Raw genomic sequence first — 26935 nt, 5'->3', positions numbered from 1 at the left:
TGCTGACTTCCTGGCTGACACTGAAACTGCACTGGTTACCTGGCCACCCTCTGATCTCAGGACCAAGTCCTCTCCCCCCGCCAGTCGCACACCTGCACCACCTTCCCGGCAACCTCCGCACTTAGGGACTGTTTTCTGTATCCCAACAGTTCCATTACCAGCCCTTGACACCTAATGTCTGCCCTTACCCTTGCACTTGCCACCAGCTGGCCGTACCTTTCTTATTATTATTTTCTTATCCCATGTACTTCACTTTCCCCCCTCCCTCTTCCCATGCACTTGCATGATCTGAATGACACCTGGCCTAGTAGGATCGTTGTCTGTCTTCCCTCTGTTCCCCCTCCCTTGTCACGTTGCGCCTTGAAACACTAGTGTATAGGTGCGTTATAAATGCCATATTATATCATCATATCATATCATTGTTTAACTACTTGCACTCTGTGTGTGTCTTTAGATAATGTTATAATTAATTATATATTTCAATGTCTTCAACAAATATGTATTTTTACTGTTTAGTGTTGAAGGAATTTGGGATTGGCTATTCCTATATTCTCTTCTATCGTGCTTGTCCTGCAGGATTGAATGATTCATGTTTTGACTGCTAATACTTTATGTTTCTACAAATATTTCTAAAGTACTAAAGCAGCAGTGATCTCTTTTTTTGTCAATTATAGGTAATTGTACATTTCATTTTCTTGATTTAAACCAGTATTACAGGTGTCCATTAAATGTATCCATTTGGCTTCTTTCCTTCTCAGTACTTGCTCTTTATTTCCACCCCTGGCTGGCAAAGTGACTTTCTCTATGCCAAAGAAAGACATTTCTTTAGAGTTGTAATCAGGATGTTCCTTGTTAAAGTGGATTGCCATTGGGTATTTGGGGTCCTTGTTCTTGACGGCCCTTAAATGTTCCATAATTCTCAATTTCAATGGTCATATAGTGCTACCAATGTATAGAATGTCACATTGACATTGGATGCCATAGATGACAAATGGAGTATTGCAGTTGATCAATTGTAAAATGTTTCTAACTTTACCATTAGGAAGTTGTATTGTCTTTTTCCCTTGTATCATTTGTTTGCAGATTTTACAATCACCACGTTTGTGGTTTCCTTGCGGAGGTGTGTGATTCCACATTGATTGAACGGTTTTCGTTGTTTTAATTGGAGTAAAGAAAGTTGGGCTTATTATATTCTTTATGGTTGGAGCCTTCTGAAATGTCAGTGCCAGTGCATCATCCAAATAATCCTTGATGTCCTGATCAAGATTTGGAATGTGCCAATGTCTTTTTAGGGTTTTCCTTATGGTTTGTACATCTGAACTATAGGTGGTGATGATTCTTATTTTTCGATGAGTTGCTGGAGCAGGATTTTGAGACTTGTCTGAAAGTAGTTCACGTCTGGCTTTCAGGTGGACTTTCATGAATGATTGTTTGAGGTTCTTTTCATTGTAGCCCTTTGCCTAAATTTATCCATCATTTTATCTGTATGTTTCAAAAATTCCCTGTTGTTTGTACAGTTCCTTTTAATTGTAAGTACTTCTCTAAATGGGATGTTCCCTTTGATGTGATATGGATGATTGCTGTTTGCATGAAGAATGCTATTGCCTGCATTAGGTTTAATGAACAAAGTTGTGTGGATTGAATTTTTCTCTACGTAAAGTTCTAAGTGGCAGAAACTGATTCTTGCTGTGTTTTGGTTCATGGTTAGATTTATGTTGTATTGGTGATCTTTTAGATATTTGACATACATTGACAAGGATATTTTGTCACCATCCCAGATGATAAGGATATCATCTATGTACTGACCCCAGAACACAATGTTTTTGTGTTCGGTAAAGGCTGGATGACGCCAAGCATGCACAGTTTCAAAGTGTCCCATAAAGAGGTTGGCATAGTTTGGGGCAAATTTTGCTCCCATTGATGTTCCTTGTTGTAGGCGATAAATGTGTTTGTTAAAACAAAAAATGCTGTTATTCAATGTGAATTTCAGCATCTCAATAATCATCTGATTTTGTGCATGATATGAGATTGATCGTGATTTTAAAAAGTGAGCTGTTGTATGGATGCCCATATCATGTTGATTGCTAGTATAGAGGGACGTGACATCCAATGTTACCATTCTAAAGTTTGGTTCCCATGATACTGATTCCAATTGTGGTATTACATGTTTGGTATCTTTATTGAATAACGCTAAAGTAGAGGCTAGAGGTTGTAGGTGGAGATCAATGTATTGTGATATCCTTTCTGTTAAGGAACCTATGCCGTTGATTATTGGTCTGCAAGGCGGAAAAATGTGAAATGTTTTGTGTATTTTTGGGACAAAGTAGATAGTTGCTAGGATCAGGAATTGGATGTCCATATAGTGGTATTCGTCCTCCGTTAGGAGTCCTTCCTCATACCATTTTTTGCTCATTGTATGTCACTCCTGAGTTAGCAATGGAAGTGGATTGTTGGGTAGTTTTACATAGCATTTTTTGCATTAAGTTGGTGTTCTGCTTCTCGTATATAGTCTGTCATTTTCATGATGACTAGTTTTCCTCCTTTGTCTGCCATTTTAGTTATCAGTTCTCTATTGTCTCTAACTTTAGTTAGAGTTGTTTTTAGAGAGAGATTATCATTGATCTTAGTTTTTTTTTGCCTGATATGTAGTTTTTTCCTTTGGGTCTTTTGACACTGCTTTTTGGAAGAGATCTATCACGTTGTCATGTGATAGGTTTGGAATGAATTTCGAGCTGGGTTTAAGCATTGTTTCTTCCGACAGATTCATAATGATATCTTGTTCATCCGTAAATCTCTGAATAGTATATTCTTCTGGGTTCTCCTGTAGGTTGAGCAGTGTTATGGTATCTTCAGTATGGGTCACTGATAGTCCTGATGGAATTGGCACTTGCTCTTGGCTCTTCTTTTTTTCATATAGGTTTGCAAAAGAATTATTTTAATTTTAGTCTTCTACAAAATGTGTATATGTCCAAATTGGATTGGAAATAATCTGAATAATTTGTTGGGCTAAAGGATAGGCCTTTGTTGAGTGCCGTTGAGAGGTCATTGGAGATGGGCATATCAGATAGGTTAACAACCAGGTCTATCAATTTTGCCGCAATCTTTTTGATCTTGTTTGCATTCTTGTGTTGGTTACCCCTAATTTCTTTTGGTGCCCCCCTCCTGCCTCTCCTAGTAATATCATTACTAAAACTAGACCATTTCCTTTTTACTTTAGAAATCCCCTACAAATCCTCCTGATGATCCACTTTAGTTATAGTGGGGAAACACGTGTCGGGTTGATACAAACAGAGAAATGTTTCTTTTTCTTTTTTGTACACAAGAAGTTTGAAACACAACGTTCATGAGAGCCAATCTATAGGACTACAAAACACTGAAAGAGAGAAATTAACTAAATCAAAATCAACATATTCAAGGGACATCAGAGTCCAAAAGGATCCTTAATTAATGAGAACCACTCTAAGGAGACAGAGACTACTCGAGCACAATTTAAGAAAATATCAAATTGAACTCAACTTCTGTATAACATACAGATGATTATTTTTTTTTTTAAACAAAGGAACTTTTTCATTATTGAATCACTCTTTAACTTTTCAAGGCAAGCTAAATAAAATTGTCTTCTCAACACCCTTGTCTGTGGGTTAGTAACCAGACCCAGATAGTTGTTCTGGTTGATAGCTTTGTACCTTAAAAAGGTGGCTGCATAATTTGTAGCCATTTTGGCCTCCATTAGGAAACATGAAGCCTTTTTCCTAATGTGGCGACTGACCAGAGGATGAATATGGAAGCTTTTCTGGGACCCTGAATATCTGACAACAAAGCTCTGCCTCTCTATCGACCAGAAGCAGCCATGTCTGGTGCTCCTTTTCTTGATCCAGTGTGGACATCTGGTTCCTTTCTTCAGGAGGCATTTGTGTGGCTCTTCCCTTCCTAGGGCTCATCTGTGCTGCAGAGGTTTTTGAACCATCCAACGCATCCTTCTGTCGTCCCAGCATGGCTGTTGTCTCTGCTAGACCCTTAATTTGATGAAGCATCAGACTATTCTGCCCTTAGTACCATCTTGCCAGCAGGGAGACCTCCAGGTTTATGTCCTTCTGCACTTCATATGAACTTTGACCAGTAAACCATTAAGCCAAAAAGTCAACATTGATGTATCTCTGATCTACCTTCTCTGTGCCACTGTTCCGCTGGCTCCATTCCTTCAGGGGGGGTCCTCCTGACCGCAAATGGCCAACCAGGTCCGCTCCTCTGGATCTGTCTACTGCGGACCTTGCACCCTGGTTGTCAAAACGCAACCACCCTAACTGCGCTTCAACGGCTCCACTGTGCAGGATCTTCACTGGAACACCATTGTCTGCTTTTCTTAATCAGGATCTTTTGTTGAGGGCCCTCTGACTCAACCGTGGAGAACCAAACCATGTCCTTGCCTGCTGGTGATGTCACTACTCACCTCTGCATTATCCCTTCTGTGGGCATGGTGAGGGCAATTCTTAAACTAAATTCCCTCTGGTGGGTCCTCTGATCCCTCCTTAGGTTTCTTTGAATCCAAACTGCCTACAGGCTCTATATGGAGACCCTTTACTTCTCTCCATAGGCTAATATTAGTCTGTTGCTTCCTAACGACCCATAAACATTGGTACTTGGGGGATAAGTGTGTTTATAAGGGCGATGTGGTTCTAGGTCAAAGTTTCGAATGCAAAGGATCGAATGACCAAAGGGTCGAATTAAAAGGACCGAAAACCAAAGGGGAAAATATTTTGTTTTTGTTTTGAGGGTTCCCCCCAACCCTCCTTTTCTGTGGTAAAAAACATGTTTTTTTCAAAACTGAAACCCAAAAAATATATATATACATATATATAAAAAAAATGTGACCCTTTTGTTTTAGGTCAAATTGACTCTCACCTTTGGCATTCGATCCTTTTGAATTTGGTACTTTAATTGGACCCCGGGCGATGTGTCTTATGAAAATTCAAGTTTAAGACATTTTATAGACCTTTGAGACCACCTTCTGTAATTTTTACTTATGTTCTGAAAAAACTTTTAAGCACATACTTACAAGTATATTTTGGAGTTAATTCCTATGCACAACTTTATTATATAAAGAATATATATTTACAGATATATTCAGTGATCATCAAAAGTATTTATTGTAGCTAGGCAAAGTTCATGTTGAATGTTACCAGCACATTGGAGTGCTAGATCAGGTTGTGGCCTCTTGAGACCTTCAGGAGGGGGCCTAGGTAGACATTGAAAACTACTGGGAACAGGGGATATTTGCGGAAATCGAGCAAAAAAAAAAAAGAGTCATACAAAGCAGGGTTTGGAGGTGTCCGAGGCCGATGCTGCTTTCTCAGATAGAGACTAAAGTAGGGTCCCATGCTATATGGTGCTCAAGATCACACTTAAGTCTAAAAGGTATTAGCAGACAGACATGCATTGTCTCTGCCAGAGGCTTCAATAGTAACTTCCTGGATTTTGAAGAGACATTTTTCTGTGCAATGTCATGGGTCACAGTCTGGTAATGTGGGTTGAGAGTGCTGTGAATAGGGATGGATCAATGTTTGAAGTCAGCAGCACCAGCAGTAAACAAAAAAACCGAAAACAAAGACCATGTTCTGTCTATGAAGACCATGGGAGGGTGATATGGCATGGTACAATAACACACTGACTGCACAGTGATGCGTTCAGCAACTATGGAACATGCTTAAATTACAAAACAGCACTGACGACCTGCGCAAAAGGATGCAACTTCCTTTTTCCCCGAATGACCCCCTAAAAGCAGAGATTTTCTGCCGATTTTGAGTTTCAGCATTGACGTGGGGTCGAATCTCATGACCTTTATTCTAAAGTGATTTTTCTAGAAAATTAATTTATAACAAGAGTCACATAAGGCATCATCCTTTATGCAGGCATACTTTTATATCGAAACTTTAATAACAAAAACACATATTGAGAATGTATGTGTGGGTGGGGTAAAGAGTTAAATCTTTTCGAACATGGTGGGGTGGGTTTTTAGGGTTGAGAAACGGTGTTTGGTGGGCGCCCCTCCCCCCCCCCCAAATAGTTATTGTTTTTTTGTTATAAAAGTTTCGATATAAAAGCATTCAATATTAAGGTATCCATTATGAAGAAACCTTTCCAAAGCATCACTTTCACTTAGAGCCAGTAAGAGACCATTCTCTGGGTTATGTTCTGTAGTCTCAACAGATTTAACAACATTGGCGACATTGGCTTTCAAATTATGCAGGATTAGTTTGGGAACTGTACACGCCCTTTTTGCTAATCAACCCAAGCGTACTTTTAAAAGGTCACAGTGAGAAGGTGCCTAAGTAGGAATAAAACAAGGGCTGTTCCCTCTTATTTGGGAGCAGGTATAGACAGCCACAATATATTGATGAAAGGGTCTTCACTACTGCGGCCGATTGCGACAAGCGTGGCCCACGTAGCATGCTGCCATGAATTCAATTCTCAAAGAATGTTGAAAAAAGTATAGCAGCACTTCCTCGTAGCAATCGCATGTTGCGTGCTCATTACTAACACTAGCATTTGGCCCTTTACAAAGCATCGGTGAGGCCCCCCCACCCTCCAACACCACAGTCTGATCAGGGGGTCAGATAACATAGGAGGCACCACAGAGGTAGCAGTCAACACTCAAATGCTAACTGTAACCACTGTCAGGTTGCCCACATCGTTGTGTGGGCGGACCCCCGTTGGGTCCCACAGGACATGACGTCCCGGACGTGACATCAGGGGAAGGGACGAGGGCAGGTTCGGCAGTTCCGCCGATGCGTTTAATAAAAGAGGTTGCATCACACCCCGGCTCCCGCGTATCATTCCTGTGCAAGCAGGGCCTTCTCCGAGGGGACGCTTCGGGAAGAAGCGGCACCTCAACAACCACCACTAGGTCCCCTGGGCTTGTGGCTCTGAGTGGCGGCATGGCAGTGGTAGTACCGATTGTTTGAGTCCATAGGACTTAATGGGAATTTGGTCCGATTTAATGCAAGCGCTATTTAAACTGGTTAAATCGGCTGATTTTAGGCGGGAAAGTGGAGGATTTGCCCCCAGGATCCTGCTGGATGCAAACCTTCCACTTCCAGGGCAAACTCATCATTTGGCGGTGCGGTAAATGTGCGGGTAGTTCCGTTACATCCCAAAAAAGTGCCGACAATGGAATTACTGCCACTGCCCGGCCAAGCTTGTAATGAGGCCTACTTCATACAATGCGGTTAAGTATGGATTCTGCTAATTAACTTAGTTGATTACCAGATCTTGGTATTTGCTCTTGGTTACAGCACCCTGCGACAGTACCACATGCAGGGTACTGTTCCCTAGAAGTATATTACAAGGACAGATTTCTAAACACTCAAAATCTTCCTTTGTGTCCATGCCAGCATGGAAAAGATTAGGAGCATGGTAGCTCGTTGCAAACGCCTTAGATAGGGATTTTACCCATTTTATTTCCGTTATAGCGCATTTTTCTTGATTTGTATGGCAGAGAGGAGGGACGAAAAGTCAATTATGTTTTGGCCGCTTCATTCCTCTCTGCCATACTCCAGCATTTGCACAAGCTTGCATTTTCATGCCGGCGCAAATGCTGGGGTTCCTATAGAGTCCTCCTGCTTTATGCACCAGCAAAAAGCAGTTGAACACCATAGGAATCCATTGTAAACGCTGCCTTCCATGCATACATGGCAGGCAGCGTTTACTCAATTTGCAGGTTGCAGTGCAAAAGGGCAGTGCCCAAGTGCAATTGCCAAGGCCAATGAACAATTAAACGGGTCAAGTAAAATGTTCTCTTCATTTGCCTGAGGTGGCAAATCTGTTCACCAAGGGGCAACATTAAAGTTGCAAGCTAGTAGTCTGCCGTAAAAAGTCACTTGACACCTCAATTCTATGCATACACACAGCACACCATTTCTTACTCGCTTAGAGTCAAATATCACTAGCCAGTGGCTACTGGACATTTTGCACCCTGTGACAACTATCCATCTGACAATCACAATTCCTCTATGTTTCCTGCAAAGAGATGGTCATTGTGTGTGTGTTTTAGACGTAAGCTTAAGGGGCCAACTTCTAGCACACACTGGTATAGGGCAACACACACATAGAGGCCAAGTGGCCCCATGACGCGTGTGATAGCTTCAGCCAGTCGGGATTCTGCAGAATGCATGCTGGGATTTGGTATAGCATTCTTTCATCGACGGGTGTCATTTCGATGTTTTTTTTTTCCGAGTACATTTTACCCAAAAAAACTCATCAAAATATATAGTGGGGGTTGGAAAAGTATATATAAGGCGTGGGGTAGTCGGGAATGGGTAAAAAACAAACAAGGATTGGGGGCATGCGGCGGGAACCCCCCCAAGATAAAAATACATCAATTTCGATGAGTTTTTCCGGTAAAAAATCCCCCCAAAAAAACCCATTGAAATTACACCCGTCGATGAAATGACATAGAATTCTGGGATTTGTGTGCATACATTTTCAAGTGAAGACATGCAAACAACAAGTCCCAGCATACAATGTGCAAACCCAGCACTGACTGAAGGTGCCACACATGACATTGGGAAACTCAGCAGACATGTATACTGGAACCAGGATGCAGCCTCAGTGCCCGACGGCGGTCGCTATTGTGCACGCTGCTCTTGGATATCTGCCGATTACAGCCACTAACATAAGAGGGAAACCTGCCTCAAACACTGCTGCACTAGTGAAGCGGACATTATCTATCCAACGGCGAAATACCGATCAGCCGCAATGAAATAAACAGACAACCTTGAGCCTAAAAAACTGCCTAGTACTTCGTGCTATAACAAGATATACTCAAACCAACCGTTCCTATAGGAACAAGAAATCTCAAACTGTTCTAAACAAAGCTAATGACTAATGTTTGTGATATAATTTGCTCAAATATCATTTGGTTATACGCCCTGAGGACGACCTTTGTTTGGGTCAAAACACGTGTTGGCGTGTCGCTGTGCTCCTTATACTGGCGTGTTATTGTGTTCTATATATTTTTCAAATTGAATGTTGAATCTTATTTTTAAATCCTTCTGGAATAAACATTGTCAACCTGTATGAATGATAATACAGAAAAAGTATAGTGTCAATCTGTATGAAAAATAATACAGAAGTGTAGACACTTACCTTGACTCAAGCCCTTTATTTTCCATTTTGAGTAGATAACATACCATGAATCACATGAATGGTCAAATGTACAAATATGACAGGATGGTAGAGCGCAGTCTGTGAGGTCAGTTGAGGTCATTACTTTTCTTAACCCATACTTTGCAACTAAACTACTGTCGGTTCATATTTTTACCATTCAAAAGTGCCACTGTTGAGGTTTTATTCTGTTTTAAGATTGTGTATATAGTGAGGATTGATCTCAATTCCTTCAATAAAAGCCTTGTTAGAAAGAGATATCAATCATGTTCATGTCATATCTCTTAAACGAGTTGAATGTTCCTAAAGGTCTTCATCGACGGAGGTGGGGGTGGGGGGGTTATTAGATCATCCTTGTACAAGTCTTTTGCTAAATAAATCTGCATGTTTCAAATGTAAACCCTCTCTAGACCTTGCAATCGGCTGACTAAGGCTAAATTTCAAGACAAGTTCTCTTTTCCTACCCATCTTTTGGGATTGTCACCCTCCTCCCTTCTCAATACCTTCTATAGCAAGATCGCAGGAGCCCTTTGCGCCAGCCAAACTACACTGGGTAAACGCCTCATCAAGCTGAAGAGAGCAGTGGGGAACCTTGAACGCCTCTGCAAAAGGCAAGTTTACCAGAGGGCAAACTGGACTGTAAAAGCACTTAACCAAGGCAAGTATCATGCCTGTGAACTGAAAATGAGGGCATATTTTTAGAACTACATTATCAAGGTTCAGGTTTTGAAAAACCTATACTGAATGCAGCAAAACCTAATTGATCCTAATGATCCGCTCCAACCGTAACCCCACAGCCACACTGCCGCCAAACTAGCAACCGCCTTGCAGGATAAGGTCAAACAAGTGCCAAGCAACAACTGTGCTCTCCCCTCCCCACTCTGCCTGACTCCCCGACATCCGGCACCTCGACCAATGTCACACCTGGAAGGCGAGATACTTGGAAATGCTAGAAGACCTAGGCCCTTAGCAGATCAAAGCCAGCCTTTCTCTGCCTCTCAGGTGAAAGACGTAATACACTACTCGCTTAACGCGACGCCGAATTATGCAGTGCAGCTCTCGCCAGCAGTCTGTGTACGGCCCTAGTCTGAAGAAGCCAGCAGACCGCACAGTTATGGACAATTACCACCCCAGCTCCAACATTCCCTTCCCGGGCAACTCCTGAAGAAAATCATTGTCACACGGCTGATGGCACAAAGCTAAAATCATGGCCGGCTGCATGACACCCGAGAGACCTGCCAATTAAGAAGCACACACTTGAGTCTCCTATTCATGAGGAAGAAATCCCTCCTGTTACACTTATTCTTCTGGACGTTCTGCAGCCTTTGACACTGTAAAACATGACCTACTCAACAACAGACTCCTTAAGACTAGTGCAATGCCCTTCATTGCATCAGCCATAAGACTGTTCCCGATGTGTGGAGCCACTGGGTTTTTAACACATATGACAGTCCCTTAGACAATCTAATCAACTTCTGCATCCCTCACGTTCAGACCAATGCTGCCGACTCCACTCCACCTGGAGATGGTGCCTTGAGATATGGACATGGACCTGATGCCAACCTAGCTCCAAAACATGAATGACCAGACCTTTCACAGGTCGCAAGCCAAGCTGTCCTCTTTTCCTTTCAAATGGCCTACTTCTTGGGGTAATCCTACTTCATTCTTCCCTATTGCAAGCATCTATCAAGGATACGGTTTGACAGCGACTGGACCTTAACCGCTCAAATTAATCTGACATCACAAAAACACACTTCCGATTTCACATGAGCAGATCAATCTCCCCCTACTTAATAATGCTCAGATTACTTACTGGTAATCTTCATTACTCCTAGTCCTACTCTTCCTCGTCACAGTACTCACCTGTGGCGCTCCGCCTCCGATAATAACTCTTTTTTCCATTCTCTTGGAGGTGCATATAGCCCCACTTACCCATAATCCTCAGTTCATTGCAAAACGAGTCGGATCATAGGAACATCCACACCGCGGGAGGGTGCAGAGGGTTGGCAGTACTGTGGCAAGGAAGAGTAGGACTAGGAGTAATGAAGATTACCGGTAAGTAATCTGAGCATTACCTCCTCGTCCCTCTTCCTTGTTCCAGTACTCACCTATGAGGCATACTCAAGCCAACAAGAAGTGGAAGGGCACAATGAGACACCCCAAACCAAGGAGACACTGCAGCAACCCCACGGAATGCGGAAAGAAATCCACAAAAAGGCAGAGGAGCGCCTCCGAAGCCCCCGCACCTTACAAACGCAGTCCAGCCCATGGACCACCACCAAGGAGCCAGAATCATACAACAAGGCATCCGGAACCGCCAAACGAACCACCCAGCAAACACGTCCAGAAACCCCCAAGGCCGCCCAGAAGTTAGAAAGAACAGACCCAGGGTAAACCAACGAACACGTAATGCCACAGAAGGCAAACCCGCGGACTACAATATAAAACAAAGCAACCATGAGAGCCTGCACCCCAAAAACAACGTGGACAAAAAGGAGCCAACGGAACGACAGCAGAAGTGCTACCCAATTTGCAGACCCAAGGAGGAACACACACACACACTGAAGGAGCCGAGAGTAAACCAAAACCCCCAACGAAACGGCCCACCAATCCCAGCACAAGCAGGAGAACCCCCAAACCCGGCAGGAGAGTACGAAGACCCCCCCTCCCCACCGGGCCGCAGAAGGGAGAGGAGGCACCAAGCAGTGCCAGAGAGGAACCACCTAGACCGAAACTGGGGACCAAAGACGAAACGGAGCAGCCAGGTGGACCACCCAGAAGGCCCAACCCCCGCAGACCACCACCAAGGAGAAGACAGACAGAGCCAGGATCCAACGCCAGAGGAATGGCTAAGAGAAACCACTCAGGTCACTCACCCCTGACCAATAGCATCCTACCTGCACAAGGCCAGGGATGCCGGAAGCCACCTGAGAGGACCCCCAGAAGACAAGGAACCCTCAACAGGGAACCAAAACCCTCCCAGAGCAATGAGCCCCAAGACCCCCAGGCGCACAAACAGACAGGTCACACAACAGAGAACCCGACAGACTCGGAACAGCCAAGCCACCCCGTTCCATCAGACACCGGAGCATGGAGAAGCCTGGAAGCCCCCACCACAGGGAAGGCACCTCAGCCGAACCCCCTGGTAGACCTGTACCCCAGAAGGAAGGCCATAAACCAGAGCCACAGGCACAAGAACACCAGCCAACTCTCCCCCCACTCCCACTAGAGGAAGGATAAAAGGCCCAGGGAGACGGGGCATGCCAGAAGGGCAGAACCACAGGACCAATGGAAGTACACCACCCGAATATCCACCGCCCGAGGCAAAAGGAGGCCAAGCGATAAGGCACCAACACCCCCACGCGGCCCCCAAATGGAGACAAAGGTGCCAGCCGGCCAGGTCCTCCGGGCACCTGCCCACAACAGAGAAGCCGCCTGGCGGAAACCCAGGATCCCACCGCCACGGCAGAGCCCCACCCAAACAGAAGGGGGGGTGCCCGAGCATAGCCATTAGAACTCCCTGAGAACAGGCGCACAAGACAACCCCTCCACCAGAGTCCCTGGAAAGTCGGAGGAACCAGCCAGGAAAAGCCCCTCAGGGGCCACAGCCTAGGGCACAGGTGCCATACAAAAGCCCCCGCAGAGCTGAACGGCTAACCGGCCCTCCGGGGCAGCAACAGTCACCCCAGCAACCAGGGAGTCACCCGCTAAAGGTACACACAACAACCACAGAAGCAGGGAGCAGAGGAGACACGCCACGCCCTGCAACCCACAACCCAGAAGACCGAGCCTAGAGGCAGTGCCAAGAAGAGAGTGAAGGAGCACAACCAGAATCAGCAAGCAGCATCATCATCCCCCACAAAAGGACCTGAGCAGTTGAGCCCCACACAGTTGACACAACCGGCCAGGCACCCACAGCCCTTGAATAAAAGAGTAAGCAGGAACCCCAGAGGCAAAAGTGCACCAGGAGGAGGATGAAACCCAGAAGAAACCTCCCCAGATCCCACCCGTTGTTGCAAGCCGGGCGGGACCCCAGCCAGACACCAACAGAAGGGATACAGCATAACAGGCTACAGGCTGGCCCCAGCCAAAACCCCAAAAGGAGAAGCGAGAACCAACAGTCAGTGACAGAAGCGGCCCCCTGATAGCTCCCCCCCAATCAACCCTGTAGGGGGAAACTGGCACCACAAAGCCAGGGACTGAGACAAAGAAACAACGATCCAGAGGACGCCTTCCCAGGCAGGGCCACCACAGCAGAGGAGTGGGGTAGGTCCAGATCCCACTCCAAACCCCCCCACAGACGAGAAGCTGAGGGAGCGACTAGAAGTCCCGGCTGCGGGAGACAGCCACCCACCTGAAACCCAGCTCCATAGGAGGCCTAACCAATCTCCCATGGCAGCATGAGAGAAGGTTGGCGGACACTCAACGGCAAGGGAAGCGGGGGAGACAAACAGCCGAACACCCAAGTCACAGACAGGTATGACCAGTACAGCCAGACAGTAGGGAGGAGAGAAGCGGGAAGGACCCAGGAGAAAGAACGCAGCAGAGTCGCAGGGACCAACTAAGGAAGGACAAGCGAGTGAGGACCGAACCAGAAAATTGCCTAGACGGGAGCCATGTACGGACACTCCGGCCAAAGTCCACAACCGGCAGAAAGACGAGCGGGAAACGTCAACCAACGTATAAGCGGCATGGTTGAAAAGGGGCCACCCTTTTCGACAGCCCACCCAAAACAGCCCACCCAACGGACTAGCAAGCCCAGCCAGGGGCCCAGGGGGAAGCACAGCCAGCTCCCCAAGCCTCACAGAGAGACCAGGAGCCTCCACATGCAGCAAACCTCGGATAGGAGGGGAGGGCCGAACCAAACCCGCCCCATCCAAGAGACAGACCCAAGAAAAAGTCGGAGGTAAGCCCCGGGACCGCAGGAGCAACCACGGGACAGCTAGCCCTCAAGTAGGCAAGGTCACCACAGGACGAGCACGCCATCGACCCGGAGGAGCAATCCGCTGGAGAACCACCTCCAGGCAGGCCCGGAAAGCAGAGAGGAGGGGAGGCCACACAAGCCCCCACTCGCAGCCATGAACATGACGGGAGCAAAAAAAAGACAGCCAAAATGGAAGGTCCAACAGAAAGGCACCCTGCATGGCAAAAACCGGCATGCGCTAGCTGGTACCAGCCAGCCTTGAGGCAGACATGACAGTTCTAACACCCAAAGGATGGGTAGGTCAGGGGGACTCACCCCTGCAGCCCTCCCAACACCGGGCCACATACATCTGCATCCCCCAGCAACTTGCTGAGAGCAAACCCATGCCCTACTCTTGGGGTCACCTGGATCATCTAAAGAACTAATAACTATAATCTGACACCGCCACAGCAGCATCACCGGCCTGAGCAGCAATTGGAACCACAGGCCAGGCAATTGGGAGACATCAGCTCAACCATCTGAGCCATTGGGATCCCCTATTCCCTGCATATGACAAGAACTCATGCCAGGGTGGGCCAAAGCCGGGGTCATAATCCTATTCTCTGTTGACTCTTGTGGATTGGCAAACCAAAGCGCAGACTGCAGACCACAACAATGCCAAAAGTAAACCAAAGCCAAATCAAAACAGCCAGAGGCCCTCCATGTCACCACAGGACCTGCAAAAGAAGAGGGGGGCCGTCTATAGTCAATAGGCTCTGAGCTGGTAAGCATGACTACCACCATACTCAGTCACAGCCCCAACCCGTGCCAGAGAAGGGGCATGACTGCATCCTCTTGCTGAAGGCAGCCCAATGATCCCCCTCATTGAGCTATGGTTCTCCCGCACAGCAGAGAAGCCAGCAAAGCAGGGCTGCCCCCAAACAGGGAAACAGCGGCTACACCAGACAAGTGGCGGGGAGGACACACCCACCCCCCCCACCGAAACCACGCCGCACAGAAGCGGCCACGAACAGGCCAGAAGGGAGCCTCGCCTCCCAACGTCTGACATCAAAAGGGCAGTGGGTAGGGCACACCAAACCCCCACCACGCCCAAAACATGCTGCATCACCGCAGCTGCCAACAGGGCGGAAATGGGGTCCTGTTCCCCATTGCCTGACACCAAAGAGAAAGCAGGGAGGTCATACTAAACCCCCTCCTTGCCAGGAAAACCAAATCGCACTGAAGAGGGAGCAAATTGGCCGGACAGGTGGCCTGCCACCCAATGCCTGACAATGAAGAGGCAGCGGGAGGGCATACCAACCTCCTACCCGCACCATCACCGGACATCCGCTGCTGAGCAACTTTCCTGCAGTCCAACGCTCAGCAACCCACAAGCCCTGCACAAGGGTCAAAGGCGTGGGTCCAGGCCCAGCTGAACCCCAAGCCCTGCAGGGAGACAAGGGGCCACCATCTCCCCAGGCGACCAACTCCGCTCCGCTGGAGACACCGCCTGGGAGGACACCAAACAATGCCCCTCAGATCCCTGCTCCGAGAGGAAACAGTCCCCGTCGGAGACAGGAGAAAAAGAACTGTGGATTATGGGTAAGTGGGAGGTATATATACCTCCAAGAAAAATAAACAAAAGTTCCTGTATGGGTGGGTGGTGGAGCCTCATAAGTGAGTACTGGGATGAGGAAGAGGGGTGTGGAGTTAATGTCCTAGAACATTGATGCTGCCTAAGCCTTTGTGCTCTCCAGACCTGATTATTTTAGCTTCATTTACATGTGCCTCTACGAGGATTCCAACCGTCAGCTCCATCTGCTCCAAAACATGGCTGTTGGACATATTTTGTCCCTCATACCCTGGGACACCATAACATTGGCTCGAACAACTCTGAAATGGCTCTCTGTCAAGCATATAATAACATTTAAGACCTTGTGTAGCCTCCACAAGAGTCTTTCCAATAAAGGTCACAATTACATATTTCGCGGCATAAAGAGGCACATCCCTTCAAGGGACTTGATATCTATCTCTCTCAACTTGCTTAACCTGCCAAATGTATGCAGAAACCATCATGGGGGCTGCTCTCTAGCTGCGTTTGGCTCCAACAATTGGAACAATCTCCTGGTGGAAAGTAAAACCCAATTGTTGTTCAACAGATGCTGCCCCAAACTTAAAGCTTAGCTGCTCTCTCCAGTTTTCTAAAAGAAATCGAAACCAGAACTGAACTGTCTTTCAGCAGTTTCTGCCACAATCGCTGTAAACTAGGTTTAGCTGCAGCTATCACTTCTAAAGACATTTCATTTAACTAATTTGCACCCCTTTCTATATTATTGTATTCCGATGTCTTCCCATCCAGGAACGTGTGTTAGCACTAGGATCTAATGTGAAATTGTTACCAGTTAAACTTGCTCTGGTCGACTTTCCAACCCATCATTTTTCAGCCAACCATGAAATTACAGAAGGGAAAGACCACATGGAAATCAGTTGTTGTGCCAGAAGAAAATGGTCAGTCCATCACGAACCTCAAGGCCACATCCAGAAATGCATGAGGCAACAAGCAACCGAAGACATGTTTCAAGCACCAGTGAGCTGTAACATAGATGTCTAGACACAGAAAGCTCAGGACCCACATGTGGGCATACCAGTCTCACTTTGGGTGACTATTGCAAAACTGAATAGTGATGGATGGAAAGTTCTGAATACATGATAACCTCTGCCATTGCTCTTGGCAACTCTTCAAACATTTTTCAGCATACAATACCATTTAGGGGTTAAAACAAATATTTGATGAACAGGAACTCGAAGCTCCTTGGTAGTGAGGAGTTATGATTTACTGAAACTCTATCCACCGCATAATCATGATAGGTATGCCTAGAAGTGGAATCCGAGCTTACTGTTCCCAGAGATCCACGCAATGACTCACTGATACACCCAGTGAAGACAAAACATGTCTTCTGCAGCTAGTGGTCTCCTGCATAAGGTATGTGACCTAGCAGTTCATGTGGGAATGCCTCTGTTAGGGACTGGAGTAAGCTTGATTTGTATGTGCTATTTGCCCTTGGGTGTCTAAGTTCGTCCTGAATTCCCATAAGCCATTGTTGTATTGTGGTCTTGTCTTGTCACTGGTCAGCAGTGCTTGCTATTAGAATGTTGATGTGTGAATGGAGCTCAGGAGAATATTGACTGGATCTGTGAGTGAATGTTCCAAGAGTGTCATTTGGGGGCCTGAGCTGGGATGATAGGATGGCCGGTGGGTCTACTCCTTTGCATGTAGTGTTATTACCTATTCCTGTTCCTGTACATTCATCTATGTCACTGGGCAACCATAGGCGCTAAACTGGACTACTGCAACGTCCTCCTACTAGGCACCTCTGCCAAAAACATGAACAGACTTCAGATCGCACAGAACAACGCTCTGCGAGCAGCCCTCAATATTCCAAAGAGGGAACACATCTCCCTAGCAAGGCAACTGGCTCCCAGTTAAAGAGCGCATTCAGTTCAAGACTCTCACCATTACCCACAGATGCATATCCCAATCTGCCGCTAGCTACCTTACTGAATGGATACAACCAGTCCAGTCACTCAGACCCAAAAGGGACTTGCACGCCAACCAACTCGCAATCCCCAACTTCACCAGAGTTAAAGCTGGCGGCTCGAGTTTTGAAGTCCTAGTGCCAAAAGCCTGGAACTCCTAACCGCCTAAACTAAGAGCTGAAACATCCCTCATAGCTTTCAGAAAAGCTCTGAAAACCACCCTATTCAAGTGAATCTCTCTTATAATAATACTGCATGCAACAATATCTGAATATTACAACTGTACCATGCTCACTGTTCCCATGTAACCTCGGAACTGTAGCCATGCCTGTAACCGTGTCTCCATTTCTGTTTTGTCGTTATTTTCACCATGCCAAGCAAACCTTCTTGTAACAGCGCCATAATGCCCTAGGGCAGCTGTGCACTTTAAAAATGCAAATAAATAAAATAAATAAATACCTCAAGAGTAACTGGTCTATGTACAACCTGTACATATGTATAATAAAGCTACCACCTGGACAATACAATGGCTCCACAGCTGGTCTGTGTCTGAGTGCTGAGCTACATGTACGACAACATGTACGACAACAGTGAGACTTTATAACAGCCATCATTGCAGGCTCCGCCCACTTCTGCGGATAAGTGGTTAAATAATGGCAGGGTAGGTTGAAAAACAATGGTTTGTAGGGGTGACCAGAACGATGACAGGGGTTATGATTTTTCCAAAACCATCATCCCATCACTCCACAATCCTGTTCCATTTCCTAGAACTTTAATTAGTGACCGCTTCGAAATAGGCAAATCGCTGCTATAGATGCGCTGTGAAAGACTGAGAGCTTGGACCCTGTCAAGAATGGGAGGTGAAGCTAATAAGTAATATGATTCAGTCTTGAAATCGGTAAGATGCTCCCCAGGCACTCTGATCCTGTAGATGGCCATTACTCACCTCATCCGCATCCTGCCACGACATATCTCTTCTGATAACTCTAACAATGATCCGATATAAAGAGTGCGTCTTGCTGGGAAAACAGCGCTGCAAAGACCCCGGCCAGACAACTTCCTCTTCTTGAACAATGTGCGTGCTGCCGGCTGTACGCTCTGTATCACATGCCCAGGGAAGAGACACTACCACAGCTTAGTCCCAAAGAAGCACCAGTGCAATTGCGTGCCAAGGGACACTAGTCCCCAAGTGATGCTCACTTCTAGCTAGCACACCTGTCAGGTGGGGAGGCGTGCCTCTTATTCTGTTTTGTAGTCCATTTAGTGTGTGTGAAAATAATGTTCGCATGTAGACGAGACTGCTATTCACCAATGGGACTCTCTTCCCGCATGGGATCAGTCTGTTGGTACACAGTCAGAGCTTGGATTTGCCACCGCGCATGCGTGTAGGTGTAGTTATCTGCATCTTGAGCGTGCGCGTGTATTACAAGGCCAAACCGGATCGGATACAATCTGCGCCACATGATAGGGAAGACGTGGTGCGACTGAGAAGCAAGGTGCAATTGGAAATAGGAGGTTATGTTATCTAGTCGCTGTGCTCCGGATGCACTTTTTTGAGTGAGCGGGCTTTCTCTCCTCCAGTGTACATGCAAGTCATCCTCAACTCAAACATTAAAGTCCACCTGGAACATTGCAATGGAAATCAAGAGAGATATGGCCCACCAGAAGATCTCTGAAAAGGCAAGTGGCCAATTTATGTCATTTTTCAGTGAGGAACCGTTTCCCCTGCTATTTACCTCAAATGTTAATTCCTACTTATTGGAGCGATTTTATGTGGTTATTCACATCCTTGCCTGCAGGTTCACAGTGAATGCAAATGTGTATGCATCATGGAGTTAAAATGTTTAATTAAGGAAATCTGTATGGTATGTTATGCAATGATATGTTATTGTGATTTATACCGCACAGCGCTGTCATTTTTGTGGTCTCCAGGCACTCTGGCGGATCTGAAAAGGAAGGAGTGCTAGGAGGGCTTGTGTCAGGATCGCCTGTACGGGCTTGCCCTCGTAGTGTAGCCGATGAATTCTACCCTACAATATAACCCTGTGTGTGATTACAATGAAACCAACACCAGGGATCGATTGTTTGGAAGAATGGACCCAAACACGTGGCAGAAGACTCCCTAAACCGGAAAGTAAAAGATAGGTTAACAACAATCTTACTTCTTTCCTAAGCAAAAAATGTAACAACTAAATAAATCTAATACCTTAATGTATATACTCAAAGACCCCAAGGGAAGAAGCTTGAAAACAGTATCACAGAATGGGAGCCCTGGAACTCTGATTCTAAGCACAAGAGGAAACACAATGGAAAAACTTCTAAATACTCACAAGTGACCAAAGCATGAAGATAAAGCAAAATAGGACAGACACGTCTTACCATAGGTGGTTCAGGAGACCAAATAGAGGCAGGACAAGTGCTCCAAAATAAGACTGTAAGGTACAACAGGCCTGGGACTATTCCCGACGGTACGCGAACGCCTAGGGAGAGGAAGTCCCCCAAGTACATCTGACGAAACGAGGATGCTCCCCCCTTTCTTACCAGGGTACAAATGGCAGTCTCTAGTCCGTACCGAAGAAAGGCGTGGAGGGGGTACCCACAGTCTTATGCAGGAGAGCACTTGCGTTCATATGGGTCCGTGGTGGTTTAGTGGTCTGGAAGTTTCCGGATCACAGTACGAGAGAAGGACAATCGGGAGGCAAAAGGCAATCCGTTAAGCAGTCCGGGCCGGCAACGTGCAGGAAGCAAACAGCGTTGAAATCAGGAGGCGAAGGCAATCCGTTAAGCTGTCCGGGTCGGCAACATGCAGGAAGCAAACAGCGTTGAAATCGTGAGGCGAAGGCAATCCACTAATCAGTCCAGGTGAGAACAGGGATCAGGGAGGCCGACGAAGAGGTAGGTCTGAAGCGGGAATAGACACACAGGTAGTGGGAACAAGGCACAGAAGAGGAAGGGGAAAATGGTGGGTACGGAGATGGCAAGGAATAAGTCTCTTACTAGACTTTCACACCGGCAATAATCACAAAGTAGGCAACTTGACAGCAAGAACAAAACATAGTTCGCAACTAATCAGAAGCAATGAGTGTTGGGAGAGGAGGAGTTTTATGAAGTTACGGTCACATGATCGTAACGTGCGTCTGACGTCGGATGCATCGGCGTCTCACACTCAATTTCCATGGCAACCGCCACCGGGAAGAGAAAGAGGTGTACTTTCGTATTGGCCGGTGTCTGCAAGATGTTCCTTTCTCCCTAAAAGGGTTTGGCGTCTGTGAGAGCGTCTGTGTACTTCGTACCCTGGAACGTCCATACTGTCTCTGACAATACGGAGATGGAATCGATCTCCCTTGATTCCTGACAGCTTGGTTAGTGGGATTGAGAGGGAAAAGCGCAAGAGAGCTTTGGTGTGCTGTTGGTAGCTTCACTTCGGATACTAACAGACACTGTGTGATGTTTGTTTTTTGTTGGCAGAAGTTATGTGGTGTATGAGTGTCCATGCATGTAATTGGTTTAGTTTTTTGTGGGGTGTGTGCAGTTTGTGGTGGTTTTAGGATTTTGCTGTGGTAGAGGTATGAGTGTGCTTTGTTCAGTGTTTGAGGGTGAGTATGCAGGATTTGGAGAGTTTTTTTGTTGTTGAGGTTAGTGGACAGTTGCATCAAAATTCAGCTAACTTCAATACAGCCGCTATGCCAAAAAATTCACATTTTCAACGTATAAGCCTCTTCTTCAGGGTCTGATCTCCAGCTGAAGAATCAAGCAATCTGTCTGTTCAGTCTCGATGCAAATAGGTCCCTCTGAAAAGGTCCCCATCTTGCCCACAGTGTCTGAAATACTTTCTTGTCCAGCTTCCAGTCGCTGGCATCCCTTATGAACCTGGAGTTCCAATCTGCTACTTCGTTCAGACTGCCCGGCAGGTACTGTGCCGTCACTGAAATCCTTCTCTGTAGGCATAAGTGTCAGTACTCTTCGCTAGATCCCCTAGCATCTTGGATCTCGTTCCTCCTAACCTGGTTATATATCTCACTGCGGACACATTGACCATCTTGAGAATGCAATATTGTGCTTTCACAACTTTGTGAAACACCATGGGGCTGTGTCCAACATTTTTCTGCGAACGAGCCTGCTAGAAGCTCCAGGCAGTTGATGTGCATATCCAGTTCTTTCTACTGCGGGTACTCTCTCTATTGTACAGGTTTTCTGTATCATTGGTCTCACCTGTGTTCTGCTGCTGCTGGCGTTCTGGTTTCCTCCAGCCTCTACCCCTCCCTCTTCCCCTGGATGGGAAGAATGGGTTGGGTCTTTGGTCATCTGCCTCCAGTGATTCCTGTCGTAGAAGGACCTCTGATGGCTGTACCGGCTGGCCGAGCGGCCCCTTCCTCTGCCAGTTCGTACAAAAATGTGCCTCCCAAACACCCTTTTTAGGGATGTTTGTGCCTTATCTACAGCCACATAGGAGTTCGCAAAGTTATTATTTGCCACAGGTATGAAATATCCAATCAGAATATTTGTTCAGAGGTTTTTTTTACCTGTATTCCACTCACAGACACACTTACCATGTGAGCAGTGGTCTTAATTCAGGCTTTTTGCCTGTCCGGTTTTTCTTGGGTCTGTGCCCGTAAATTTCGTTGCTTTTTTGCAACTTTATTTGTTTAGCCACCAGGTGGCGCTGTTCCACCTCATTGAGCGTGTCTTGACAGACGCTCTCTGTCACGAAATGAATGCGCGCGCGGAGCGTCCCTCTTACTGCAGAATGAATATATAGTTATCCCTCTGTCTGAGAGATATAGAATATTTAAATGCGTGCACACGAAGAAGACACGGATAACCGGAGAAAGGAAGTGGTGGAAATGCATCTTTCCGATGCGCTTCCTCTCCAGTGCTGTGTCTATGCTGCCCCCTAAAACCGATGTGAACTCTTGTCACAGAGTATCAGACCGTTTAATGAATAAACATTTCCCCACATTGAGGATATGCTCAGCCTCAATCATGTCATGCTTCGCTTGCATTGTTTACCCAATGCTCACGCTGCTTTACAAGACAATATTTAAAACATTCACATTAATTTGTATAAATAAATAAATTGTCACTTAACTGTCTGCCCGAAAAGCAAAGAAAGAGGAAGATAACAAGATGGTGGACAGATTTATAGGATGTTGAGAGACTATTGGAGGAATAAGATCACATGTTTATTGAACACCAATAAAAAAGAACTACTAAAGACTGTTTACATGGAACGTGCAGTTTTTCACTTTATTGTTCTAATAAGATTGTTATTGTAACGCTGCTCGAGTTGAGTAAAGATAAGAGGAAGCATAATCCGATCCTCTGGGTCTTGACATAGAATTCAGCTAACGTGAATACAGTGGCTATATTCAAAATTCTGTAATAAGCCCTCCTGGACTGTTTGTATAGGAAGAGTCCAAATACTAGTTATCATGCATATTACACAATTTGTAAGAATTTTTTTATATTCATTCAATAAAATCTTATTCACCATTGATTTATCAAAACAGGTATCAATAGAGCATCCACAAATGCATCTGTACATTTAAAAACACATATTAAAAAGGCACTGATGGTAGGTAATTTATTTAAACTAGGACACAGCTGTGAATGTGAAGAAATAAAATGGTCAGTGTTAAACAGTATAGTCAAAAACAAAGATATTAATGCAGACAAAGACAGCCTGTTTAAAAAAAAGAACAAGAACTGATTTTTTTTTGCTATGCTAAGTGTTATCAGATTGGACTAAATGAAAACATTGAGTGGCACAAGATAACATTATAAAATACAATTGCCTCTGGAAATCTTGTGCACTGGCCCGTGAAAAAGAAGCACTGCAAATACAAATCTGAAGCCTGACACATGAAGCTAAACCGATGGGGTATCCACCAGGCAGACTGGACTGGATGTATGTATGTCATTTGTTGATTAAAATAAAATGAAAGAGAAAAAAAGTGAGATGCAGTCATACATATACAGAAGGGTAATGAAGTGGTAGCATAATGCTGTGTTGTACGTACTTTTTGATGACATACTGTATATTACTCTTACTGTTGAAGAGTCACTAATGTATGCATATCTTTATTTAACTTGCATCATAGATTAGTACTTGCAAGATCTAGACTGTAATAAATGGATTGCAGGAAGACCCAGATCCATGGTACCTAGCTACACCTCAGTTGACCCAAAATTTACTTCAATGCGAAAAGAGGGACTAGACAGAGCAAGAATAGTATGGAGCGAACACAGAGCGCATTGCATTTAGGTAGACACCTGAGCAGGCGCCATGGTAACACTGTGTAGGTCGCAGCGGGTCTGTGTACCAAGCTGCGACTACACAAAAGTGTATTAAAGCCCACCAATGGCAGATAGACACAGTGGTAGAAGATAAAGATATACACACAGTCAGATGAGCGATTTTGGGATCATAGACTGCTTGTGTTAAACACCAGGATTTATCTTACAAACCTGTGGTATTATAACCAAACTTCACCAGTCTAGGTGCACATAAAAAGGAAATTAGTTATTAGACTTGAGATGTGCCCCTACCCACGTAATGCCTAAATGACTAGAGATTTATACTAGGAAATACTATCAAAGTCGCCTCTACAAGATGGCGCCCACATTTGCGATCCTAGAGGATCCTAGACAGATCCAAACCACATGACCGTGTTGCCCCGGGATACCTGCATATACTACAGGGAGAGGCTGCGTAGCGCTGATTTCGATAGACGCTTGAACTGAAGCAGTCCGAATGGACACAGAGGGCCCAGTACACTAATCGGTAGGTAGATATACCGATTTAGTCATCACCCTAACTATGGTGCTCTTAGACGATGAGGCACTTCAAAGTTGACACTGGCAGTAATTCAGTTTTATCCCTGCAGCACGCTTGTGCAGCACACCAACAACTGAATGTGATTTGAGAAGCGGTTACCAAGGACAACAGCCTAGAGCTGGCACTCAAATCCAACCAAGTAAGTTATTAATGAGATTGCAGCAGAGAACAAACACACAGTAATAGTTAGAGCTGTAAAACAGTCTGATTGTACAATATTCCCTTCTGTTCACAGAAAAAGAAGTGACTTCACAGGGAAATCCATCTCATACCACAGATGAACTAGAGCCCCTCTCCCACAAGTGAGCGTATATTAGGAATATGTCAAGTTGTTTTGTGATTCCCTCTCGTTTTTAAATGCAATAGTCAGTGAGTTTTCATTTCTATGCAGATAAAGACAAATGCAGAGAGGATAGGCTGTGACCACAACCTAAACAAAAGCAATTAAGGAAAAAAATAGTAAGTACAAGAACAGGAGGCTTGTTGAATAAGCTAAATTAGATCAGACGAAATAGCTAATAATGTTTTTACATGTTTTACCTACAGAGAGTCACCAACGCCAAGCATCAAGAAGCTGGATGCCATGCCGTGTTGCAGGACCAATTAAAATGGTTGCCTAATTCTAGTTGTAAATAATGACAGGCTAACTACAAGAAAAAGAGCAATACAAAAGGTTGCAAGAGGTGTATCCTATAATGTATATGACACAATTCTAAATACTGCTGCTCCCGTTCCGTAGCTTTTAGCTGCTGCTGCACCTGTCATTGCGCCCAACACATTTTCCTTAGATCCTCCCGAGCGGTTTACGGGGACTCGCAGAAATACAGCACATTTGTAAACCAGTGCAAGCGCTACTATTTATGCAGACTGACCACAATCACAAAAGCTGCTTTCATCTTATCCCATCTCGGGGGTACAGCAGCTGTATGGGCTAATTCTCTGCTTGAGACTAATAGTCCTATCCTTTATGATTTTGATGCTCTGCTTCAGGAAAAAAGCAGTGTTCCATAACTGTTTCAAAGCTCAAGCCTGAGATATCAAACTCCTGGAACTCAGTCAGGGTTATTCTGGTCTGTTGAAATATGTCACCTGTTTCAACCAGTTTGCAGCTGATACTCCATGGCCAGAGCGAAAGAAGGCAGCAGTGCTTTACATGGGTCTGAGCGACACCCTAAAGGACACCCTTGCTCTTGTTCCTTCTATTCCCAAGACTTTGCATGACTTATTGGACTTAGTGTTACAGGCTGAAGCACAAATGGTCAAACTCAGAGGAGAACACCTCTATGCACCAGCTCCCTGTCCGCAGATGTAAGGTTTAGTAGCCTTGTGGCCTTTGACACACCTCCTGAACCCATGCCGATCAGTGGCATCTGTGCCCCGCTAACCCTGGCTGAACGGGACAAGAGACGCGCCATGAATGCTTGCATGTACTGTGCCCAACCGGGCCACTACATCAATGACTGCCTGAAAAAGACCAAAGGAACCCTCGGGTTTATCCTTAAGACTGTGTGTGTGGATGAGCCTAACCTAAGAAAAGACATCAATAGTGAACCATCAACACCTTTTTGGCAGCCCTGTTGCTTATACGTGGTCATACAGCTAAACGAGAACTTGTCCTTTTGGATTCTGGGGCCTCTGGTAACTATGTTGATATTGCATTGGCCAACGAATGGGGTATCACATTAATAACCAAGACTTCACCAGAAACTGTACATGCTGTAGACTGTACCAAGCTGTCCTCCGGCCCAGTAGTACAACAGACACGGGAGGTGTTTATGCTGTTGCCACCTGAACGTAAAAAAAACAAACGCCTTTGACCTGATATCAACCAAGCAATTCAGTTTGATTTTAGAAACCCGTTGGCTGCAATAGCGTAACCCATGTATTGATTGGGCAATTTGAGCCATTATTCTGGACATTGTATTGTTTCAACTATTGTGCTCTGCCTTTATACGTCTGGTTACTCCCTGTCAGGCGCTATTGACCACCACCCACAACGTAGGAGCCGTCAGTCCTGGCCTACCGAAGGATTATAAGGAGTTCAGGGACATATTCAACATGAAAGGAAGCTGAACATTGACTCTGCATCGTCCATATGATTGTCCCATAGACTTCACCCGTGGCGGCACAATACCACATGGCTGGATATTCTCCTTAACTCAACAAGAAGATCGAGTCCTAAAGAAATACATGCACTAAAAGCGGTTTTATCAGGCCTTCATTCTCCTTCGCAGCTAGTCCTTTGTTCTTTGTTGCAAAGAAGGAGGGTGACCTGCTCCCATGCATTGACTAATGAAGAGCTAGCCAAATCCCCATTAAGAACCAATATCCTATACCCTTGGTATCTGTCTTCTTGGGCCAGCTCCATCACTTAGACCACTTTACCAAGTTGGACCTTCGTGGGGCTTACAATCTAGTGCATATTCAGGAATGGGACGAGTGGAAGACAGCTTTCTGCACTAAATACAGTCTTTACAAATACTAAGTGATGCCTT

General features: G+C 45.5%; 2 protein-coding genes across 6 annotated transcripts in view; one reads left to right on the top strand and one right to left on the bottom strand.

Moving 5' to 3' along the window:
- The window catches only part of LOC138510494 (zinc finger protein 34-like), a 167667-nt gene extending 148983 nt beyond the window's left edge, over positions 1-18684 (bottom strand). The window contains exon 1 of the mRNA XM_069626186.1: positions 18549-18684. Within this exon, the coding sequence (XP_069482287.1) occupies positions 18549-18572 (24 nt within the window). The 5' untranslated portion in view covers positions 18573-18684. The remainder of the gene's footprint in view (positions 1-18548) is intronic.
- A 354-nt stretch (positions 18685-19038) lies between these two features.
- LOC138510492 (zinc finger protein 845-like) overlaps positions 19039-26935 on the top strand; it is a 252430-nt gene continuing 244533 nt past the window's right edge. For all 5 annotated transcript variants that reach the window (XM_069626185.1, XM_069626184.1, XM_069626183.1 and 2 more), the window contains exon 1: positions 19039-19282. In XM_069626185.1, the coding sequence (XP_069482286.1) occupies positions 19238-19282 (45 nt within the window). In that variant the 5' untranslated portion in view covers positions 19039-19237. The remainder of the gene's footprint in view (positions 19283-26935) is intronic.

This window comes from Ambystoma mexicanum, chromosome 6p, assembly GCF_040938575.1.
Source record: "Ambystoma mexicanum isolate Mex_15411 chromosome 6p, UKY_AmexF1_1, whole genome shotgun sequence".
In the NCBI taxonomy this organism is placed as follows: Eukaryota; Metazoa; Chordata; class Amphibia; order Caudata; family Ambystomatidae; genus Ambystoma; species Ambystoma mexicanum.
Note: the sequence above shows the minus strand (reverse complement) of the source record. Positions and strands in the feature narration are given on the sequence as shown.